The sequence below is a fragment of the Vigna unguiculata genome, chromosome 5, assembly GCF_004118075.2.
Source record: "Vigna unguiculata cultivar IT97K-499-35 chromosome 5, ASM411807v1, whole genome shotgun sequence".
In the NCBI taxonomy this organism is placed as follows: Eukaryota; Viridiplantae; Streptophyta; class Magnoliopsida; order Fabales; family Fabaceae; genus Vigna; species Vigna unguiculata.
This window is the reverse complement of record NC_040283.1, coordinates 43,433,281-43,454,891: the sequence shown is the minus strand read 5'-3', so window position 1 is coordinate 43,454,891 and position 21,611 is coordinate 43,433,281. Positions and strand designations below refer to the sequence as shown.

The window sequence follows — 21,611 nt, the reverse complement described above, 5'->3', positions numbered from 1 at the left end:
AAGTTTACAAATTTATAGGATTTTGGAAAATTACTGTATTTCTCCTTACTAATATTTTGTAGGCCTATGTTAAAATTATATAAGATAAAAAGAGAAACCTTTTAAATTGAAAATTTCACCCATACGTTTCATACTAGTGTCGAATGACACGTTGATGTTTGATCAGAGAATATTACTGATTTGGTATCAGTTATTGTTATTTCTTTATACACGTCTAATTTTGTTGTTATACATGTTTTATGTTTTCAATTTCGTATATGATTAACATATTTTTAATTTGGTTACTCTACGCAAACATTATATAAGAACTAAATTTCAAATACACGCGTAAAAGTATACTAAATTGAGAAGTTTTACAAACTGATGCATTGAATTTTTACACGTAGGAACCAAATGAGAATTCGTTACACAATTATAATTATATATGTTAAAAAATATTAGCACCTGTTATAACTAAAAAAAAAATAGAGATAATAACATATCAGTAATAGTTTTCTTCAATATGTGGGTAGTAAAAAATATAAAAAGAAGCTGTAGGTAGTAAAAATCAAATATTACAAATATGACAAAGGCAACTGTATTGTGTCGCTTTGGCCGAGTGGTTAAGGCGTGTGCCTGCTAAGTACATGGGGTTTCCCCGCGAGAGTTCGAATCTCTCAGGCGACGCTAGCGTAAATTTTGAAATTTTTTATTGTTTATATTTTGTTAAAAATATATTAATATTTTGCTAAAGTTTTGTCCGCAGTCCAACGGTGTCGCTTTGGCCGAGTGATTGAGGCGTGTGCCTGCGAAGTACATGAGGTCTCCCCGCGAGAGTTCGAATCTCTCAGGCAACGTCAGTGTCTTTTTAATTTATTTTATTGGTATAATATTTCTTTGCAATTTTGTAAAACTTTTGTATAAGCAAAACGGTGTCGCTTTGGCCGAGTGGTTAAGGCGTGTGCCTGCTAAGTACATGGGGTTTCCCCGCGAGAGTTCGAATCTCTCAGGCGACGGTTGTGAAATTTTTCTTTTTATTTTTTTATTGTTTAATTTTTGTTCGAAATTTATTACTAATATATAAAATTTGTTGTCACATTCCTGAATCCTAGAGCAGAGCCCAACCTGTTAATTGCAACCCATTCTTCTGCCTCTTCCTCAGCCACTTCTGTTCCTGCACAACTCAAAAACAACACTCGTGCACAAGTGTTTTGTTACATCACGCGCCGCCACACCAGCATGCCAACCTTCACCATTTCCAACAACAGCGTCGCCAAATGGTCACTTCCCCAATTCGACTCTTCCCCCGATCCCCGCTCATCGCCCATCATTCTCCGCCATTCCCTCCTCCACGTGCGCGCCTTCAGGATCCACTGCGTCCCCTCCGAACCCCTCCTCCCGTTGCCACCAATCACGCACGATCAACCCTCTTTTGGCGGCGGCGGCGGCAGCGGCAGCGGCAGTGAAGGAGGTGATGGTGACGCCGGTGGCAGCGGTGACGGAGACAGAGACGGAGGAGGAGATGAAGAGTTTGGACCCCTTTTGAATTTTGAAGCCGTAATGAGAGAATCGGAAGCTCGTGGCGTGAAGCTGCCTCCGGATATGGTGGAGGCCGCCAGGGTCACCGGCATCCGGGAAATGTTTCTTCTTCGTTACTTGGAGTTGCAGGTGGGTTCTCTTTCGAAAGTTTAAATTTTTGGGTTCAAAAAGGTGTTTTTTCTTCCCTGATTGCTCTCAATTTGCCTTTTATTTATTATTATTATTATTATTGCAGAATTCGTCTTGGCCTCTGTCTTTCCTGATGCAGCATTGTGCCATGCTGAGAAACCGAATGCTCGCGGACCCTTCTTTTCTTTTCAAAGTTGGAACCGAGGTTTGTTTCTCGAAAATGTTAAATGTATAACTTTCTTTTCTCTAATTGGGTAGAAAGAAGAATGATAAAAAATTTAGAAGTTAGAGACAGAAAATAATAGATGTAATGATTATAAACAAAAAGAGATTGAAATAAGAGATAGAGCGGAAGTAAGTTGTAAGAGAAGATGCATGTGTAAATATAATTAGGTTATGTTTGAGTATAAGTTAGGAAAATCCTTTTGTCAATTTCAATGCACTATAAGAAGGAAGAAAATGTTTCTTTTAGAATGAAAGAACTTTTAAAGTCTCTTAACTGAAGTCCAAACATGTGCTAGTTCTTTGTTCTGGGTACAATGATTCTGTAATGGTTATGATGTGAATTTGATGATCGAGTGTTTTTAGTTTAATTTTTTGGGATTAGATGTGATGACCTGAATATCCTTGTTTTGGCATGTGCAGATTGTTATAGACTCTTGTTGTGCAACGTTTGCAGAGGTTCAGAAAAGGGGCAAGGATTTCTGGGCTGAATTTGAGTTATATGCTGCTGATCTTCTGGTTGGAGTGGTTGTGGACATTGCATTGGTGGGTATGTTAGCACCCTATGCTCGAATCGGCAAGCCTTCAATATCAAAAGGTTTACTTGGACAAATTCAACGGGCTAGTTCGGCTCTTCCTAGCAGGTTAGTGCTTGGAAATTGATGGAATTTTGTGAATTCATTATTGCTGTTTCAATGTGAGATGTTCATGATTTGTTATTATGCCTGATGGAAATTTTTAGTTGACTTCAAATTGCTTATGTTGTTATAAGCTTCTCCAATGTTTTCAGAGATCTAGTGGAATGTGAAATTATGGATGTGATACTAAATTACAATTTCAATGCAGTGTTTTTGAAGCTGAAAGGCCGGGATGTAAATTCTCTGTGATGCAGCGTATTGCTACATATTTCTACAAGGTGCCCTGTGTTCTGAAAGTTTAAATGTTAAGTAACTATTTGATATATGGCAGAATATAACTTATTCACAAAACCCAGAAAATAATAGAATCAAACTTTCACTGCATGGAACAGTATGCTTCCAATTGCTTTAGTATTAGATATGGTGCTATACTGTTATATTCTTTTCTTTTTACTTGGTTTCTGGTGTTAGTTTATTTTTTTGAATACCTGAATTTCTGTTTTCAGGGTGCATTGTATGGATCGGTTGGCTTTGGATGTGGTATTGTTGGTCAAGGAATTGCAAACATGATCATGAATGCAAAAAGGTATGTATGTCTTACCAAGATGGGTTCTGTTGTATTGTATTATTTGATTACTAAAATTCTTATTAACTGATCCTCTGTAGGCTGCATTGTTATAATACATGCTTGACTTTGTTGTTTTGTATAAATAAAGAGAGCAAATGCACATGCACAAATGCATTTTGTTTCACGAGGGGGTGTTAGTGTGTTTTTTTCTTTGTTAAATTATGTAAATTTTTTTTTGTTTTTATATTTTAAACAGGAGCATTAAGAAATCTGAAGATGACATACCCGTGCCTCCTCTTCTGCAAAGTGCTGCTCTTTGGGGTATGTCTTGTCCTGTTTATTTAAATTTTCTATCTTTGGTCTTTTACGAATTATTTCGTTCAGTTTCTTGGGTTGGATCTGCCAAAGTATAAGCCATGAATTTTGCTTTGAGAAAATGAGTTTTATATTTATGTTTCCATTATTCTCAAAAAAGCATTTCATTTCTTGTTTCCTTGCTGTATGGACATATACAAGAGCTTGCTTGTTGCATCATTTTCAACAAGGTGACATTTTCATATTTTCATGTACATTTCAACTTCTTGAGAGGTGAAAGGGAGAAAAGGAAGGAAAGTGGGGTTAGATTATTGTGTTAACCTCTCAGCCTCAAAAAGGACCTTGGCTTATTTTACCATCATTAGTAGGATTATTACCATCTAATTTGCTTTATTTGTTTTGGTTCTCTATCAGGATTCTTCCTTGCTGTGTCATCCAACACCCGATACCAGATCATCAATGGACTAGAAAGCGTTGTTGAAGCATCTGTGGTGGCAAAGAGGGTCCCTCTTGTTGCAATGGCATTCACTGTGGGTGTGAGATTTGGCAACAACATATATGGGGGCATGCAGTTCATAGACTGGGCAAAAAGGAGTGGAGTACAATGAGTGTCCACACTCTGTAATTTCACCTTTTTGAAAGTTTTGTCCCAAGGAAAAAAAAGGGTCTTTATCAAACCAAGAAGTGAAACTCCCATCATTTTTTCTTCTGTTGGGACATCTTCTTGTGATTAAAATAGGACTATACCCTCTCTTCGCTCTTCACTTTTTCCTGTTTTTCCTTCTTTACACTTTTTCACTTTCATTCTCATTCAATGTTATATGTAACTTAGTTGTGTCAGATATGTTAAGGGCAATGAAGCTTCTTATAACTAGGTATGCTATTATTCCAGTTGAACTACCAAACTCTTTCCCTTGGAGAAATATAATTAATGTTGGATTACTTTACTAGGAAATTTCGTAATTTTAAAGAAAATAAAATATGTTGAATTTAAATTGTTTTCCGGATATATTGTTTTATTTTTTTAGTTAATATTAGTTATTTTAGTTAAATTGATTAAGATTGTTTTATAATTTTATTGCTTTGTTGTTGTTTTTTTTTTTTTTGTAAAATTTTTAAGATAAGTAAAAGTTTCTCTTCATAAAATAATTTTGATAATATGATTTGAGAAATAATTATAGTTTTAAAGAATTAAATTATTCTTAAAAAATTAAAAATATATATATATATATATATTTTATCTGTAAAAATACTTTAGTTTATATTTCCTATTAAATTAACTATATTCTAAAAAAAATCATCCAAACTTTTTAACAATTTAATTCTAACAAATTTAAGGTAAGATCACTTCTTTATGTATTCTGTGAAATTATTGGGTAGAGATTCAATCCTATCATCTTCCAACAAACACTTGGTTTTTAGGATTAATTAGGACAGTGATAATTTTATACCACTTCAACATTAGAATTAAATTAATCTAATTGTGATATTTACAATGGAACAAGCTTCTGTTTTATTATGGAGGTAGATGAATTAGTAATAATAAGATAATTTTACCATATTTTGTTCCAAGCCTCTTACTCTTACTCATCATAATTTTTTTTCTACTAATTTTAACCACAAAATAAAATAAGCAATTATTCTCTTCAACTGATCTACTGCTGATAGTTGGTACATTAATGCAATTAATTTTTGTCTGTAAGCAAATAATCACATGGGCAAAAAATGGAGAATTATTGTTATTTGAACATAAAATAGAGAAGGTTCAACAAATAATATAATTTATACACCAAATTCTTAATTGTAAAAATTTATTAAATTGATGTTTAAATGAAAATTTCATTATTTGAAAGTATAAAAGTTGGATATAACCTTTGGTCTTATTTATACATACAACAAACTATTATTTTTGTTTTCTGTTTTAACTTGATATTTGTATTTACACTTTCTTAGTTTGATATATTTTGTGTGTGTGAAATTTGATATATTTCTTTTATGTATTTAAAATATCTTATACATGTAAAATCTAAATTAAGAATGAGTTCACCAATAAAATTAAATTAAAGTGTTCCATAGAAGAGTTGTGGAGATAACTGTCCCACTTTTCAAGTTTTCTTACAAATTGTCCTAACCCTTTGTTCTCAAAACTTTTTCATACTACTTTCCTTAATATGTTAATTATAAATTATGAAGGGTAGTATCAGTTAAATAACTAATTATTTGAAATGAAAAAGAAACTCAATAATAATGTTTGAAGTTTCTATTTATATCATTTTATAAACAACTGAACAAGTGCATATAAATAATATAGATTAAGTAAAGAGATATGTTAGTTTTGTATTTAAATTTATATATTGGTGAATGATGATCTGTGTCCCTAAATTAAAATTTTTTCAATAACGACATAACTAATTAAATTATATTGGTCTCTTTTAATGCTACTTGTATACAAATTATTTGGTATAAATTCAGAAACACTTATCTGCACAGACACAACTCAAGCATATGTAACATGCCTTTTGTATGTTAGCAGAAGAAAACTCAATTAACAATAAAAGGCACACTATGAGGGTCCACTCCAGCTGTAAACACAATGTTCTGAAGTTTGACAGCTGAAAACTTAATCCAAATTAAACACTGTAATTTATAAGAGAAAATACAAACTTGGAATTCAATTCCAATAGTGCAACATTTCTCATTATTTTTTCTTCTACACCTAATCTTTAACTATAAATTATATTTATAAATATATATATATATATATATATATATATATATATTCACATGTGTGTGCATATTTTGTAATTTAATTTTTAAAATTAATTTCTTAGAAAAATGAAATATATGTTTATATATCTTTCAATTGTTTGACATTAAATAATTTAGAATTATAAAATTATAACTTATAGGTCCATGATTTTTTCATAAAAAAATTAATGTACACGTCGATTCTGCATAACAAATAATCATACATAATATTAATATATATAGTCAATCTCATTACAAATTCTGAACTTTTTTCTGACCTTGATTAGTGAAACATTTTCATCCTCTTTCTTTCTCACAATTTTCACTCAGACCTTAAAAAACAAACTAATTAATAATTATTTTTTTTTCTATTTTGTTGTAAGAATAACTTAGTAGATACAAACACATTGTTAATTATTGTTTGAAAATGTTTATTTAAAAACTTTTTAATGCATTTTGAAAAGTACTTTTTTTAGATACTTCTTAATGTATTTGATAGGTGATTAAAGAATTAATTATTTTTTAAATAAAATTTAAGCTGTTTTATAAAATTAATCTCAAACTGTTATAATGAATTATATTTTCTGGTGCACATATGTAATGATATTTTGACTTAATGTCTTTGACCTGACTTTTGTTCATAATTATTGTAGTTTAAAAAAATAATTATTTTCTAGTATACGTGTTTGATTACTGATTTTATAATTTCTTTATTTTAATAATTATCATAATATATAATTTTTTAATTATGTTTTTTTATATTTCATTATTATAAGAGGTGTATAAATAAAAGGTAAAGACCCAACAAATTTTATATAACAAAAGTGTACCATTTTATTAACTTATTGTATTGTAGTTCTATAACATGCAAAACACAAGGTATTAAATACTTTCTTATATAAAAGGAAAATTCTATAATTGAAATAAAAACAAAAAGAACTTGATTTTATTTTAATGATACACAGCTGAATGTTCTATGAGTAAAATATTGTATAAAAATATCAAAATAGCAAGACATTAAATAAAGTAAAGCTGGGTTAAAAGACATAATCAAAAGGAATTTACACAATGTATTAACTCAATTAGTGACCTAGTTGGAATAAGATACCTAAGAAATGTGGTACAGCATATAATTCCAATTTCAATAGTAGGAGGACAAATAAGACTTTGGGTCTTTGACCCTTCCCACATATCATTGACTTACACACTAAAGGCAAAAGAGAGAGAATAAATATCATAATCATGAAGGGGAAAACAAGACAACAAATGAAAAAAAAAAAAAGCAAACTAATTTCTTAAAGAAAATGATGAAATAAAAACAGTGAACATAAGATTTTTTTGTTACAAGCAAGAAGAAAGAAACAAAAGACAGAACTAAGTTGGTACTGGAAACTTGTTTGGAATCTAGTTAAAAATTAAAGAATAGTGTGAATCATTAAATAAATAACAATTAATTTTTATTTTAAACATAAAAAATCACATTTGAAAGAGTGAATTGAACAAACTGCAAAATCATGGTGAATAATAATAATATATTTTTTTTATAAGTATTCAACACAATTATATATGTAAAATTGAACTCAAATTTCAATTAAACGAAAACAATAAAAATAATCTCAACTCTAAGGTATTTAACAATGTTAAAATTGATTAAAAACTGTGTGTATTTGGGGTTGGAATGATCAAAAGTCATTGAATAGTGCAACTTACAAATTTGGTCATTTAAAATAGATTTAAATTAATTAGAGAGAGATGTTTAAAAACTGTGTTAAAGGACATGTTTTAATAATTGTCATAATTTATTTAATGAAAAAGAAAAGTCCAAAGGCAAAAAAAAAAAAAAAACAGAAAATGATGGAACACGAAATTGGTAAAATGGTATGAAAATGGAAAATAAAAGGTGGTTCCAGCAGTGTTCGAGGGCTTTTTCAATTTCCTTCAGTCCACCCTTTCTCTCTCTCTTTCTCTCTCCTCGGAACTGTTTTTGGCTCTAGATCAACCTTAACATACAACTGAATTGTTTCTCCTACTGGGTTTTTCGTTTGTGTTTCTGCAATTTGGAGCTGAAGATCAAAGACCGTTCAAAATTCGCGTTGGATCGGATCGAATCCGCAACCAAATCAAGTTTGGGGATCTGAAGAGAAGAGAGGGATCTGTGAGCGCCATAGGTGATGGCGATGTCGGGGATGCGAGGACTCTCCGTTTTCATAAGTGATATTCGCAATTGCCAGAACAAGGAGCAGGAGAGGCTTCGCGTGGACAAGGAACTCGGCAACATACGCACGCGCTTCAAAAATGAGAAGGTTTGCTTAGGGTTTATTTTCTCCTTTCAGCTTTTCGGCGTAGTTCCTGTTGTTTTTGCACTCTGGTTCTGTTGCTTGAGATTTTGTTTTCTCGTCTACTGTGTTTGTTATCACTTTGAGGCTGTGAAAACCTAGAAAATTGAAAGCAATGACCTCTTTGGTAGTGTCGGGATTGGTGTTTAAAATTGATAGATAAAAATTAGGTATCGTGCTTTGAATGTTCAAATTAGTTGGACTTTAGTGGGGTCTGGACCTGAGATTCCTACTGGTTTACTGCTGCATGAAAAACAAAGGTTTTCATGATAGCTTAGTTGTGGAAGAGTATAGGAAAAAATTAGCAATAAGCTGAAATTCTAGGGGTTAAGGTGTTAAGTTATTATGTTCTGTTTACTTCTAATAATGCCCCTTTGGCTGCAACATTGAAGATGACATAGAATGGCAGCTGGTACCGATAGATTTAATAGCTCATGTGTAGATATTTATGTGGTAGAATGTCAGTTCTTCTCAGTTTGAACAGATTTAGTAGATCTAGTACATTGCAAGTAGCATAGTTTATTTGTGAAATAACTTGTGGTGTCCATTTTATTACCGTGGCAAAGAATGATTGCAAGCCATATAATGATATGTTACAAAATTCCTCTTTGGATCCCTAGGGTAAGAATTGACTTGAAATATGCTATAATTTGTTCAACTGTTATATTATTATATGTGGTCAGAGTTTCTTATGTGTTTTACAGCCTCTCTATAGATGCATCTATCTTTCTGAGTTAATTTCAGTTAGTTCCAATCTAGAAGATAGTCCTGGCCTTGCATTCTGATTGTTAAAATTTGCTACTGCATAAAATCCAGTGGAAAATTGGATGAGTCTAGTGTTGTTTCCATAAGGATTCTTACAATTTGGGTTTAGGCCGTAACTTAATTCCTAATGAATACATCACGGGAACTAAATCCTGAAAAGCAAGAATGAAAATACGGTATTCTCCATGTTAGTTAGTTAGAGAGTAAATATTCAACGTTGGAAACACTGGCAACCCAATTTCATTTGAGTTTTCCTGCTACCTTTCAGCATTCTACCTTAACTAAGACATAGTCTATCGATGGATCTAGATTAACTAATACTCAATTCTTGCAACATCAATTCTCTTTAGTTTCTAAAACCCAATTAATTTTGTTCTTGAATTCTAAGAAGAATAAATAAGACATTGATGATTTATAGAGTCTATGTTACTCACAAAAAATCCCACTCAACACTATTTTTAGAAAAGTAATGATTATGGTATTTTTTGCATGTTCTTATGCAGGTCATATATAAATTTTGCATTCTTCTAACATCCTACAAGTTTGTAAATGGCCAATTCAGTATCATTCATTAACTTTAACACTCAATTGAATAGAAAGAAATAAACTTAAACTAAATCGAAGGAATCCAAATAAATCATCATTCAGACCAAGCTGTCTTCATTCTAACAGAAAATTATTGATCATAAATAACGGAAGAAAACAATAAAATTGTAGATTTATATCATTATTGATTGTAACTTTTCCCTTGGAACTTTCCAGTCTTCTTCTAACATGAAGCACAAATTCTGTATATGCAAGCTCCCCATTTGACAAGTCTCTGTCTGTATAAAATGTCATTTATCTTAGGTGGGAGTCATTTCTCCTGTTTTTTTTTTTTTTTGGATTTTTGGTGCTCTAATCCTTTTAGGCCTATAGTTCCTTAATTTTCGGATAGGGAGATGGTTTGTTTGATTCTCTCCAGCTGACTCACAGTCACATGCATATCTGTATGTTTCAAAAAATGTGGGGCCCTGAATCCACTTTGGTAACAGAAATTGATGGTCTATGATTCTGAGGATTGCAATGTCATTGCCGACTAGTAAAGTAAAATATTTAATATTGATTATTTACTATGAACAGTACCCAATGATGGAATTTCATTTTATCATCACCTTTACTGAGTTATGACCTTGTTTCTAAATATGAGGAACCTTTCACATAAAGAGCTCTTCTAGCAATTGGACTGTGGTATTCAATGCAGAAGATTGTTGTTTGACTTTTGTCTTTGCTGCACAACTCTTTCTTGGGACTTGCTTTTGTCCTTGCCAACCTAGTTCTTACTTAACACTCTAATGGTGCCTATGGTTTTTATAATAAACTGTCATTTTTTTTTTGGCTCAAATGGTATCAGACATATAATTTACACTAGAGGGTTTCGGAACTATCTATTGGCTAATTGATTTTCTTTCTTTCTATGTCACATTTGTTACTCCTGAAGCCAAATTGTGTCCTGAAATCTCTCTTATTTGTTCTTCCTTCTATATTTGTTGTTTTGAATACTTTTTCCTATATATCTGTTAAACTACCCTTTTAATTATAGAAAAGTGAGTTTCTCAAAAAAAAAAAATCTGATTTTTCAAATTCTTTATTTTTATTTATTTTGTTGATTTTCTGCTTTTAGAGAAACAGTGTTTTCAAATTTTTGTTTTCCCTTTCCAAAATTGTCTTTATCTAACTGCTTTGATTTGTTTAGCATTCCCTGATAATTTAGCTTCTTTATATTCCAGTTTTGCCATAAAGTAAAATATATCTACTCATCTATTACTCCAGTTCCATTTGTTCTTGCTTTTGTTCGAAACAACTTGTGAATGGCTTTATTTAATTTTTTTACTTTTGGTTCTGCTTTAGGCTTTGACTCCATACGAGAAAAAGAAATATGTTTGGAAAATGCTTTATATATACATGCTTGGCTATGATGTGGATTTTGGTCACATGGAAGCTGTTTCTCTTATATCTGCCCCAAAGTATCCTGAAAAACAGGTATTTTGTTCTCCTTTTTGATGCCTTTTTGTAATGTTTCTTTACTCTCTCAATATATACATTACTCCATTGTGTTAGAGCACTGTTTCAGTTTCAGTTCATTTACATGTTTACCTAGCAGAGAAAATATCTGTAGACTGAAGAAGGAATTCTAATATCATTGTAAATGACTGCAGGTCGGATACATTGTAACTTCAAGTTTGCTTAATGAAAATCATGACTTTCTCAGGTTGGCTATAAATACAGTGCGCAATGATATCATTGGTCGTAATGAAACCTACCAGTGTCTAGCATTGACTATGGTATGGTAATACCTTTCCTGGACTTGCTCGTCATGTTAATCATTTAATGATAACATACATTAATTTTAGTATCTTAAAAGGCATTAACAAGAAGTCTTTGAGCAATTATTTTTGCAATTTGTGGTGGACTTTCTCTTCTAATTATTTTACCATTCTCTGCTGATCATGTTCCATTAAAAACTTTCACTTGTTAATATGAACCTTCAATGATTATATAAGTTATAAACTAATAAAGTATTCACATTAGATGACTCTTTATGCTTTTTTTCTTTACCGTTATGGTTTCAATGTATGTGAGCAAAAGGGTTATCTTGTAGGTTGGAAATATTGGTGGGAGAGAATTTGCCGAGTCCTTAGCACCTGATGTGCAAAAGTTGCTGGTAAGAAATTATTGCATTATTCATTAAATAGGTGAATTTATTGGCAAATAATGATCTTAACTGCATTTTGTGATCTAGATATCAAGCAGTTGCAGGCCACTTGTCAGAAAAAAAGCTGCATTGTGTTTGCTGCGTCTATACAGGAAAAATCCTGATGTTGTTAATGTAGATGGATGGTAAATCTCAATGTAATTATGCTAGTATACACTTTTTTCTGTATGGTTTTTTCTTCAAAGAGCTTATTTCTCAATCTTCTACCCTAAGGGCGGATCGGATGGCACAACTTTTGGATGAACGAGATCTTGGTGTTTTGACATCTTCTATGAGTCTTCTTGTTGCATTGGTATCAAACAACCACGAGGCATATTGGAGTTGTCTTCCCAAGTGTATCAAAATTTTAGAGCGGCTTGCTAGGAACCTGGATATCCCTCAAGAATACACTTATTATGGTATCCCATCCCCCTGGCTTCAGGTTTGTGAATTTTCTTTTTGTAAAATATATATTTCTCAATTGGCTTTGATTTAAGGAAGGTTTTCAAATTCTTTCAGCTTGTTTGCTTTCATCGAGAACCAAAAGTGTTGAAGTAAATTTTTTTGTTTTATCCAGCACACAAACCTTTTATTCTCTTACTAATTTTTACTTAATGTAGGTAAAAACAATGAGGGCTCTTCAATATTTTCCTACAATTGAAGATCCTAATGCCAGAAGGTCACTGTTTGAGGTTTGTCAGATCACATTGAAATTGTCCAAAACATTTGTTTAGTTAATAGTTTTACCGAGCCTTGATCTATCATTTCAGGTCTTGCAAAGGATACTGATGGGAACTGATGTTGTAAAAAATGTGAACAAAAATAATGCATCCCATGCTGTTCTTTTTGAAGCCCTTGCTCTGGTATGTTTATTGTGCTATACTATATTTTAAAGAAATAACCATATTTTTGTTCTTTAAACTGATCACTGTATATGGCATTAACCTGCATATGTAAATGATAATCCAATAATTATGAATGTTACTGGTCAAATTAACCAAAACTGTTGCAAAGTAGGCCCCAACATTTTACGTTGTACTTCTGGCACTTTTTACGTTAAATGCTTCTTCTTCACTTCCGAATTCGCTGCTGAAATAGATATATTGTCATGTGCTTAAATAGTATTAGTGGGACTGTGCTGTTATTACTCTATCATTTTGTCCTCTCAAAAGCACACCATTGTGCCATTTTGTGGTATATTCTTTTTTTCTTCTCCTTTTCCGTATTTGATTGGTATTCTTCATTTCTATCCATAGATCTGCATGCACATCTTTATAAGAATGCTTACAGTGTGAATTTGGGGGTTCTATAGGTGTCCTTAATTCTTCATATAGAGACGCATGTAGTGAATTTGGTGGCTGTTACTCCCCTCCCAATTTACTCAAAAATGAATTTTTTTCTCACAATGAGATGTAGTAGTTATTGTCTCTATTTTGATTGCTCTCTTCAGGTGATGCACCTTGATGCCGAAAAGGAGATGATGTCTCAATGTGTGGCTCTTCTTGGAAAATTTATTGCTGTCCGTGAACCAAACATCCGGTATCTTGGCTTGGTAAGTTTGGGGGACACATTTGCTAAAATGCATATTTCTCTTTTCTTTCTGTTTGAAAGGAGGGACAAAAGTTGCATGCCAATATTCTGTGGTAGGTCTCATTGTATCACACTTTTGAAGGCTTTGGTGGTATTTGTTGGTTGTCATAATGGAACATTGCAGTTCATAAAATATATGCTATTACGGTGCAGGAGAATATGACTAGAATGTTGATGGTTACTGATATACAAGATATCATAAAAAGACATCAAGCTCAGATTATTACCTCATTGAAAGATCCTGACATCAGGTTACATGTGCTATCCTATATGTTAACATCATTTATCCTGTATATATCATCACTGAATTATTTGCATTCGGAATCCAGTCTTTACTTATTGGTAGCATATATGTTTTCATTTATACATAAAGTGGGCCAATTAAATATAGGATGTCCATTCATTGATTCACTCTGATTATATTCCTCCTGACCTTCCTAAAATGAGTAGTTGAGATCAAAACACTTTCTTTTCAAGATCTTGGTTTTACTTTTTTGTTTTCCTGTTAATGAGTAGTTTATAAATTATTTTATGTTTTGAAAAAATGCTACCTGTACGTGAAGGTTGATACTGTTTACTAAACTAGTTTCTCTTAAAATCTTCACGTGCATTAAAATGCAAAGTTGATACAAAGCAAATTCCGTAATTCTCAATGCCAATTTTTGTTAAATCTAGATTTTTTAACTGCATTTATTTACTTGCAGTATTCGGAGGCGTGCTCTAGATTTGCTTTATGGCATGTGTGATGTTTCAAATGCAAAGGATATAGTTGAAGAACTACTGCAGGTATGCAACTAGGTCCAAACTAATTCATGTAATGTGAAAATTTATTGTAATGTAAACCCTACCACCTTCTCAACAGCCACCTCATGATACAATAAACAAATGAAATGAACTAGCTATTAACTGGGTACATTTAATTATTAATTTGCGATTTCAACTTTTTTGTAGTATCTCAGCACAGCAGAGTTTGCAATGCGTGAGGAATTGTCACTTAAAGCGGCTATTCTAGCTGAGAAGTTTGCACCAGACCTTTCATGGTAATGTAATTGAACCTACTAAAGAAGTAAAAGAATAGTGCTGTTACTGTAGCAGACAATCTCATCATTGATCCTCTAGATATGTAACTCCTGAGTTCCTCATAAAGGTTACTTTCATACAGCATAGCATCTAATGAAATGGATTCTTAAAAAAAGGCAGTATATAGTTCCTTATTCTTATCACTAATAAATCTAGGATAACAATTCAGCTATTTTAGATGGGCAGATAAACAGATAGTTTGCCCTGACCTTGAAGAAATTCCCCAATAGGCTCGAGTGCAAAGTCTCCGAGTGTCTTTTTGTGACCCTATGATTAATTGTAAGAGTGGTTTCATTATCACAAATGTGATGGATTTTTTTATTAAAATTAAAAAAATTCAGTATAATTGAAGAGATATACTTGTTTACTTATCTTTTGTTTTGATCCGTTCATGTGTCCTTTCATCTTTTTCTGTGGCTTGTTTTCTGTTTTTTTTTTTATTATTTATTTTGAGGATGACCTGTATTCAACTTTTTCACCTGACTTTTTTGTCATGAAATATCTACTTGAGAAAAGGACTATATAACTATAAAATTCAAAATAATAGCCAACCTGTTTAATTTCAATCAGAATTTTTCTGATGCAAATATAGGCAATTATTTAGAAATTAGTAGGGACAGCGTAGAGAAACTGCTAGATTGTGTTCTTTTTGAACATGTGAAACTTGGGAGACTTTGTTTAGTATTTTGTAGAATAGAAACAGTAAATCCGTCACCCCGTTCCCTGAATAAAAAATCCATAGTTATCTTATATCTTATTGTTGATGTAATATGTATATCATGCCATCCTTTTTATGCAGGTACGTTGACGTGATTCTTCAATTAATTGACAAGGCTGGAGATTTTGTTAGTGATGATATATGGTTTCGGGTGGTGCAGTTTGTTACAAACAATGAAGATTTACAGGTATGTTTGGAACTTGTGACTATGATACTGCTCCCTAATATGCAAAACATTCACTGGGCATTTGATGTCTTTTTCAGCCTTATGCTGCGGCAAAAGCGCGAGAGTATCTTGATAAACCTGCTATACACGAGACAATGGTTAAGGTTTGTATTTTTGTTACCATTCTTTAATTATCTGTGTTACTGGTTTGTATGGACGATATTTTTGCAAAGTTCCACTTATTGAAATGGGTAAGAAATATTTAATTATACTAGAGAAAAACAGTGACATTTTTGTGAAGTGATTCCTTTAACTTGAACTTCCATAATCTCTTACAAAATATGATGAATGTCGATAAGTTTTTCTTACTATTATTTTGGATTTTGTTTAGTATTTTACTTTATATTGATATGTTTGCAAATAGTTTCTAAATAATTTATATCTTAATTTATTCACTATGAGAAAGCAAGTATTTGTTTAATTTCTACCTCATGTGAATACACTTCAACAGGTCAGTGCATACATCCTTGGAGAGTTTGGGCACCTTCTAGCCAGACGACCTGGATGCAGTCCAAAGGAAATATTTGGCATTATACATGAGAAGCTTCCTACTGTATCGTAAGGGGAATCACACTCTACTTCATTTAATTTTCAGTTGAAATTCATTTTTTTCAAGATACCTTACAATATGTGCTTTATATTCAGGACTTCTACTATTTCTATTCTTTTGTCTACATATGCTAAAATTCTGATGCACAGTCAACCACCAGACCCTGAATTACAAAATCAGATATGGACTATATTTAAGAAGTGAGATTGACCTCTTCAGTATTCAATTTCTTATTACTATGGTTTTTCATGAGGCCATAGGTTCTTCTAACCCATTTTCTCATGTTTAGATATGAAAGCTCAATTGAAGTCGAAATACAGCAAAGAGCTGTTGAATATTTTGCATTGAGTAGAAAAGGTGCAGCTCTAATGGATATATTGGCCGAAATGCCTAAATTCCCTGAACGACAGGTTTTCTTGCAATATTGATTCAGAGACAACTTGTTTGAAATTTACATTATCACTTATGATATACACTCATGGATACTCTTTTTCAAATTCAGTCTGCTTTGATTAAAAAGGCTGAAGACACTGAAGTTGACACTGCAGAACAAAGTGCCATAAAGTTACGAGCTCAGCAACTATCTCAAACATCAAATGCTTTGGTTGTAACAGAACAAAGTCATGCTAATGGAATTCCTCCTGGTGGCCAACTTAGCCTTGTAAAGATGCCCAGCATAAGCAGTAATGTGGTTAGTTGTTCACTCTGCTTTGTGTATCTTCACAAATGATTTTGGTCAACATTATTTCATCTTTAACTGTATAATGGTTCATCCTATTGCTTTGTTTGACACCTGTTATTTTCTAAACAGGATGATACCTCAGCAGGTGAAAGATTATCCCAGGAAAATGGGACTTTGAGTAAAGTAGATTCTCAACCTCCTTCAGCGGATCTGCTTGGGGATCTCTTGGGTCCATTGGCGATTGAAGGCCCTCCAGTTATCCACACTCGGTCAAGCTCTAATTCAGGATTAGAAGGAACTGTGGTTGAAGCCACAGCCATAGTACCTGCTGGAGAACAGACGAATTCTGTGCAGGTACCTTGCATTAGATATGGTTTTTTCTTATTGTTAGAATTATTACTTCTATGTAGTATCATTAACCCTATGTATAGGGTGTACAGTGTGGGAAACCTCCTGCTGCTGTATCTAGTTCTGCACCTAGGGTTCTAGTGCAGTCTCTTAGTCTTTTATGTAACCTTATATCAGTTTTTCATTATAAATAGAAGAAAGTGAGAGCAGTCCTATAAGCCCTCAAAATCATATATTTTCAGTTTCAATCTCAAGTTGGTATCAGAGCGGGGGTCTATCCCGCTCTGGTTTCTGTTTCTTATATTTTCTGCATCTTATATTTTTCTACACTTGATTATTGTTGACGATGAACCACATTCTTACAGCAGAACTTTCAAGGACAAATACAAAATTAGGCCGTGTAACAATTACTTTTTCACTAGACTCTGTTCTCTATTGTTCAACATTAGAAGGATATTACTACAAAATAACTGGTGGTCATTGGAATATAACTTGCACCTTTTGTATGTGCAGCCAATCGGAAATATTGCTGAAAGGTTTCATGCTTTGTGCGTGAAGGATAGTGGTGTTCTATACGAGGATCCCTACATTCAGGTATTTGCTTCATTTATTTTCTAGTGTTCTCTATTTATTGTTTTAATTTTGATCATGTATATTTGCAGCTTAAACTTGTGTTCTTAGATTAAAATATATATGTGCCCAGATTGGTATTAAGGCAGAATGGAGGGCGCACCTTGGGCATCTTGTTCTTTTCTTGGGAAACAAGAACACTTCTCCTCTTGTCTCTGTTCAAGCTTTAATATTGCCTCCCACACATTTGAAGATGGAGCTCTCTCTAGTACCAGAAACAATACCTCCCCGGGCACAAGTGAGAATCCTTTTGTTACTGTTGGTTTCTTTCAAATATTGTTATTTTTTTAATTTACATTTTCCCTCTTTTGATTGTATAGGTGCAATGCCCACTTGAGGTCATTAATCTCCATCCAAGCAGGGATGTCGCTGTTCTTGATTTCTCCTACATGTTTGGTAACGATAGGGTACTAAAATTTAAACCTGTGGTTCATTTGTCTAATTTAAAAAATGCTGATGGAGTTGAGTTTAGCATATGCTTCCAAGGCTAGTCAGAAAAAAATGCCAGTTGACTACTTATGTCAGAACACACTGAACACACTCACAAAAACGAAGAAAAGGAAACTTGTACCAAATTTGAAAGTGTATTTCTCACACGTGTGCCGCAGTACATCATTATTGTTTATAGTACTATTACAACAGTTAGTTAACAATCCACTAACTACCTAACACAACACTAACTGAGTTATCTACAATATTCTCCCTTAATTCAGATTACCAATAGACTGCACTAGTATCATCTCTCTAATCAACTTGAATCTGTCAGCCTTGAGAGGCTTTTGTTAAAATATCAGCCACCTGTTAGTAGTACTGCAATATTTTAGCTCCACCTTTCCTTTACTGACTTGATCCCTTAGGAAGTGAGATCTTGTCTCAATATGCAATCCCACCACTGACTTCTTACAACACTACAAAATAGGTGTTCCACACATCATAAACAGATACCCTGTCTATACTTTATCAAATATTACTATCATATTTTGAAAACAACCCATATCCCAGAGTGTCATTCGCATATTTCAATATCCTCTTTTCTACAAACAAATGAGAAAAACTTGGATGAACCCTAGATCTACTAATCAGCCCCACTCCATAGGCTATGCCAGGTCCACATCAGCACAAAATCTCAGTGAACCAACAATCTGTTTATGCAAGGTTGCATTGAGTACCTTGTCACTTTCTTCCTTCTCTAACTTTATACCGCAATCAACTAGTATTTGGACAGAATTACAGTCCCAAAAAATAGGATAGCAAACCCAGATCTCTCATTTCAAAACATAATTCTCCTTTAAACTTCGCAATGTCTACACTGCATTGCTTTCACAAATTAGTAGAGTCATCTACATAGAGGCAAATTAATATTAAACACTTACAGTAGCTCTCACATGAACTCCATATTTTGTTGTACGCTTCCAGAGGAACTAAACACAGATTGATCGTCATTTTGTCTTGGATAAATTGTCGTCCAAGGAACTTGGTACTGCATTTGTCAACACTAATAACCTACTTGCAGACATTCAAACTGGGACTTTAAGAGAGCCTAGAATTCAGTTTATATGTTCAAAGCATAGTGCATACAATATTTGTGATCTAGCTTGAGGAGTGAGTGGTTAAATAGGTGATATTATTTTGTTGTACAGCTTTTTCAGAAGCTGTTTTTGTGTGTACCTAGGTTTACGAATATAGGTTGTAGCCTTTCTCCTTGAGATATACTTGTAACATAAGAGCCAAATTGTTTTTTTTTCCTAATTTATCTATTAGTTCCTCATTGGTAAATAGAGAAAAACGAACAATTTGGCTCCTAAGTTACATGTGTCGACAAATTAGTCCTTTTGCATCACTATATGTGGTCCTAATATTGTGTAATTATTAAATTAGTCCTCTAAACAATTTTTTACCCACTTAGTAGCTCTTCAAAATTGATGAAAAGGGATTTTGTCTCTCTTCTCTCTCCTCATCTTGAACATAACAAGAAAAGTTTACAAAAATTCATCCCCTCCATTTCTCTCCAACCAAATTTTATTTCAATTAATGTATTTTTATATGTTGCTCCATAGGTCAATGTCAAACTTCGCCTACCTGCTGTCCTAAATAAATTTCTGCAACCTATATCTGTAACTGCTGAAGAGTTTTTCCCTCAATGGAGATCACTTCCTGGACCACCTTTGAAGCTTCAAGAAGTGGTATATATTCTGCATTACGTAAAGTTTGGATGTCATCTACGAATTTTATTATTATTCTTATTTTTGTGGCAAATTTGTAATAGCTTTGCTGGATTTTGCAGGTTAGAGGTGTTAGACCACTTCCACTGCCTGAAATGGCAAACTTATTCAACAGTTACCACTTAACAGTTTCCCCTGGCCTTGTATGATATTGAAGTTCCTCATTTTTATTTCTTTGTTTATCTTTCTTGGTATTCTTAACAATTACTAATACACATTGTTTCTGCTATCTTTAGGATCCCAATCCAAACAATCTTGTTGCGAGTACAACATTTTATTCAGAAAGTACTAGGGCAATGCTTTGTTTAGTAAGTACTTATATTGAACTATTATAACTTGTTTGTTTTAGGTTTATCCCAGCATTCGTGATTAAATTAGATTAGTGATTACACTAGTTGAACCTTGAGGTAGTTTCAAAGCTTTTTTTTGTAAATGATGTGCACAGATAAGAGTTGAGACAGACCCAGCAGACAGAACCCAGCTGCGAATGACAGTTGCTTCAGGGGACCCAACACTAACATTTGAGTACGTGACGTGATTAGTTTTCTACTTTTTTACAAGATGCTTTCAATAGGCATGCATCTTTTGCTGATGATTGGAATGTTGGGTTGCAGGCTGAAGGAGTTCATCAAGGACCAATTAGTGAGCATCCCCACTCCCATCGCAATTCGTCCAACACAGCTAGCTCCAGCATCTCCGGTGGCTCAACCCAGCAGTGCTCCGGCATCCTTGACGGATCCTGGAGCAATGCTGGCTGCTCTTTTATGACAACATAAAGGTGTTCGTTCATTAATCATTACACATTTGTAAACCTCATCTACAAAGCCTAACCCATGTTTCCCTCAAGCTAGTGAGGTGGATATACGAAATCATGATGCAAGGGCTGGCGGAATTACGAGTGAGCTTGTTTACCGGCTGAGTGTTTGAGCAGGGATTTCTGGGTTGGTGGGCATTTTTGAGATTCTTTCTGCACAAAGTGATTGTCCTTTACGCGAGATTTTATATCGGTTGGGCAAGGGTTTTAGTTTTCTCATATTTTTCCCCTTCCCAGTTTCTCTGGATTTGTTTGCGGTGCGCCTGATAGCATGTAAGATATTGCCTTTGATAGAAACAATTGTAAGTTTGAAATTGTTATTTTGATATTACATATACAATAATAGCTTGTGGAGTAAGGACTAGCGCATTTTTGCTATGGATGCATTAGGGTATTTTATGTTTATATTAAAATACACGAGAGGCGTGCTTTGAATGCCGAAACAAATGTATTGAAGTTTCCGTTGTATGATTAATCGTATCTTTACATTTACAAATTCAAAAGCCGAATGGAATTCGCATAGATGTTTAGCATATTTTTCTAATTCCTATTACTAAAGTAGAAATCAAGATATTTCATAAATATTGAAAACACACTCAACGTGTATTATAATATCTGAATTAAACTTGAAATTAAAATGAAAAGACAACTAAGGTTGTCAATTTGTTTAAAATGTTACTACAAAGTTCATAATAATTAATCACATTCAGGAAGTTCGGAATTTTTATCAGGTCATTGAAAAAAGCAAAAAATATTTAATGTGAAATATGAAGTGTTC

The 21,611-nt window shown here is 33.1% G+C and overlaps 2 protein-coding genes and 2 non-coding genes across 5 annotated transcripts; all 4 read left to right on the top strand.

Moving 5' to 3' along the window:
* The first annotated feature begins 584 nt into the window (after positions 1-584).
* TRNAS-GCU lies at positions 585-666 on the top strand. The gene has a single exon. It is a non-coding gene; the product is annotated as a tRNA-Ser (tRNA).
* A 247-nt stretch (positions 667-913) lies between these two features.
* Positions 914-995, top strand: TRNAS-GCU. Its single transcript has one exon. It is a non-coding gene; the product is annotated as a tRNA-Ser (tRNA).
* Positions 941-4,337, top strand: LOC114183401 (protein RETICULATA-RELATED 1, chloroplastic). Its single transcript, XM_028070415.1, has 8 exons — positions 941-995; positions 1,097-1,647; positions 1,754-1,852; positions 2,293-2,513; positions 2,716-2,785; positions 3,014-3,093; positions 3,332-3,396; positions 3,805-4,337. Exons 1-8 carry the CDS (start codon positions 956-958, stop codon positions 3,996-3,998), a joined length of 1,320 nt encoding a protein of 439 aa, XP_027926216.1. The 5' UTR covers positions 941-955; the 3' UTR covers positions 3,999-4,337.
* A 3,706-nt stretch (positions 4,338-8,043) lies between these two features.
* Positions 8,044-21,336, top strand: LOC114183989 (AP-2 complex subunit alpha-1-like). Of its 2 annotated transcripts, XM_028071213.1 has the most exons (28): positions 8,087-8,441; positions 11,130-11,261; positions 11,438-11,563; positions 11,881-11,943; positions 12,022-12,119; positions 12,208-12,415; positions 12,594-12,665; positions 12,744-12,836; positions 13,424-13,525; positions 13,717-13,814; positions 14,268-14,349; positions 14,515-14,603; positions 15,443-15,548; positions 15,626-15,691; positions 16,039-16,145; positions 16,233-16,337; positions 16,427-16,547; positions 16,640-16,828; positions 16,949-17,173; positions 17,681-17,761; positions 17,871-18,035; positions 18,118-18,204; positions 19,855-19,980; positions 20,082-20,162; positions 20,256-20,327; positions 20,465-20,544; positions 20,634-20,797; positions 20,871-21,308. In XM_028071213.1, exons 1-27 carry the CDS (start codon positions 8,310-8,312, stop codon positions 20,785-20,787), a joined length of 3,060 nt encoding a protein of 1,019 aa, XP_027927014.1. In that variant the 5' UTR covers positions 8,087-8,309; the 3' UTR covers positions 20,788-20,797; positions 20,871-21,308. The 2 variants fall into 2 exon arrangements, with proteins under 2 accessions (XP_027927013.1, XP_027927014.1); XM_028071212.1 differs by having other exon boundaries at positions 8,044-8,441; positions 20,634-21,336.
* Positions 21,337-21,611: the final 275 nt, after the last annotated feature.

Bases quoted from the DNA above. Each gene is read 5' to 3' on its own strand.
- LOC114183401 (XM_028070415.1), top strand. From the start codon at position 956: ATGGGGTTTCCCCGCGAGAGTTCGAATCTCTCAGGCGACG. The intron at 2,786-3,013 runs GTGCCCTGTGTT...TTCTGTTTTCAG, and splicing joins TTGCTACATATTTCTACAAG to GGTGCATTGTATGGATCGGT. The intron at 3,094-3,331 runs GTATGTATGTCT...TATTTTAAACAG, and splicing joins ATGATCATGAATGCAAAAAG to GAGCATTAAGAAATCTGAAG.
- LOC114183989 (XM_028071212.1), top strand. From the start codon at position 8,310: ATGGCGATGTCGGGGATGCGAGGACTCTCCGTTTTCATAAGTGATATT. The intron at 12,837-13,423 runs GTATGTTTATTG...TGCTCTCTTCAG, and splicing joins TTTTTGAAGCCCTTGCTCTG to GTGATGCACCTTGATGCCGA. The intron at 13,815-14,267 runs GTTACATGTGCT...ATTTACTTGCAG, and splicing joins TTGAAAGATCCTGACATCAG to TATTCGGAGGCGTGCTCTAG.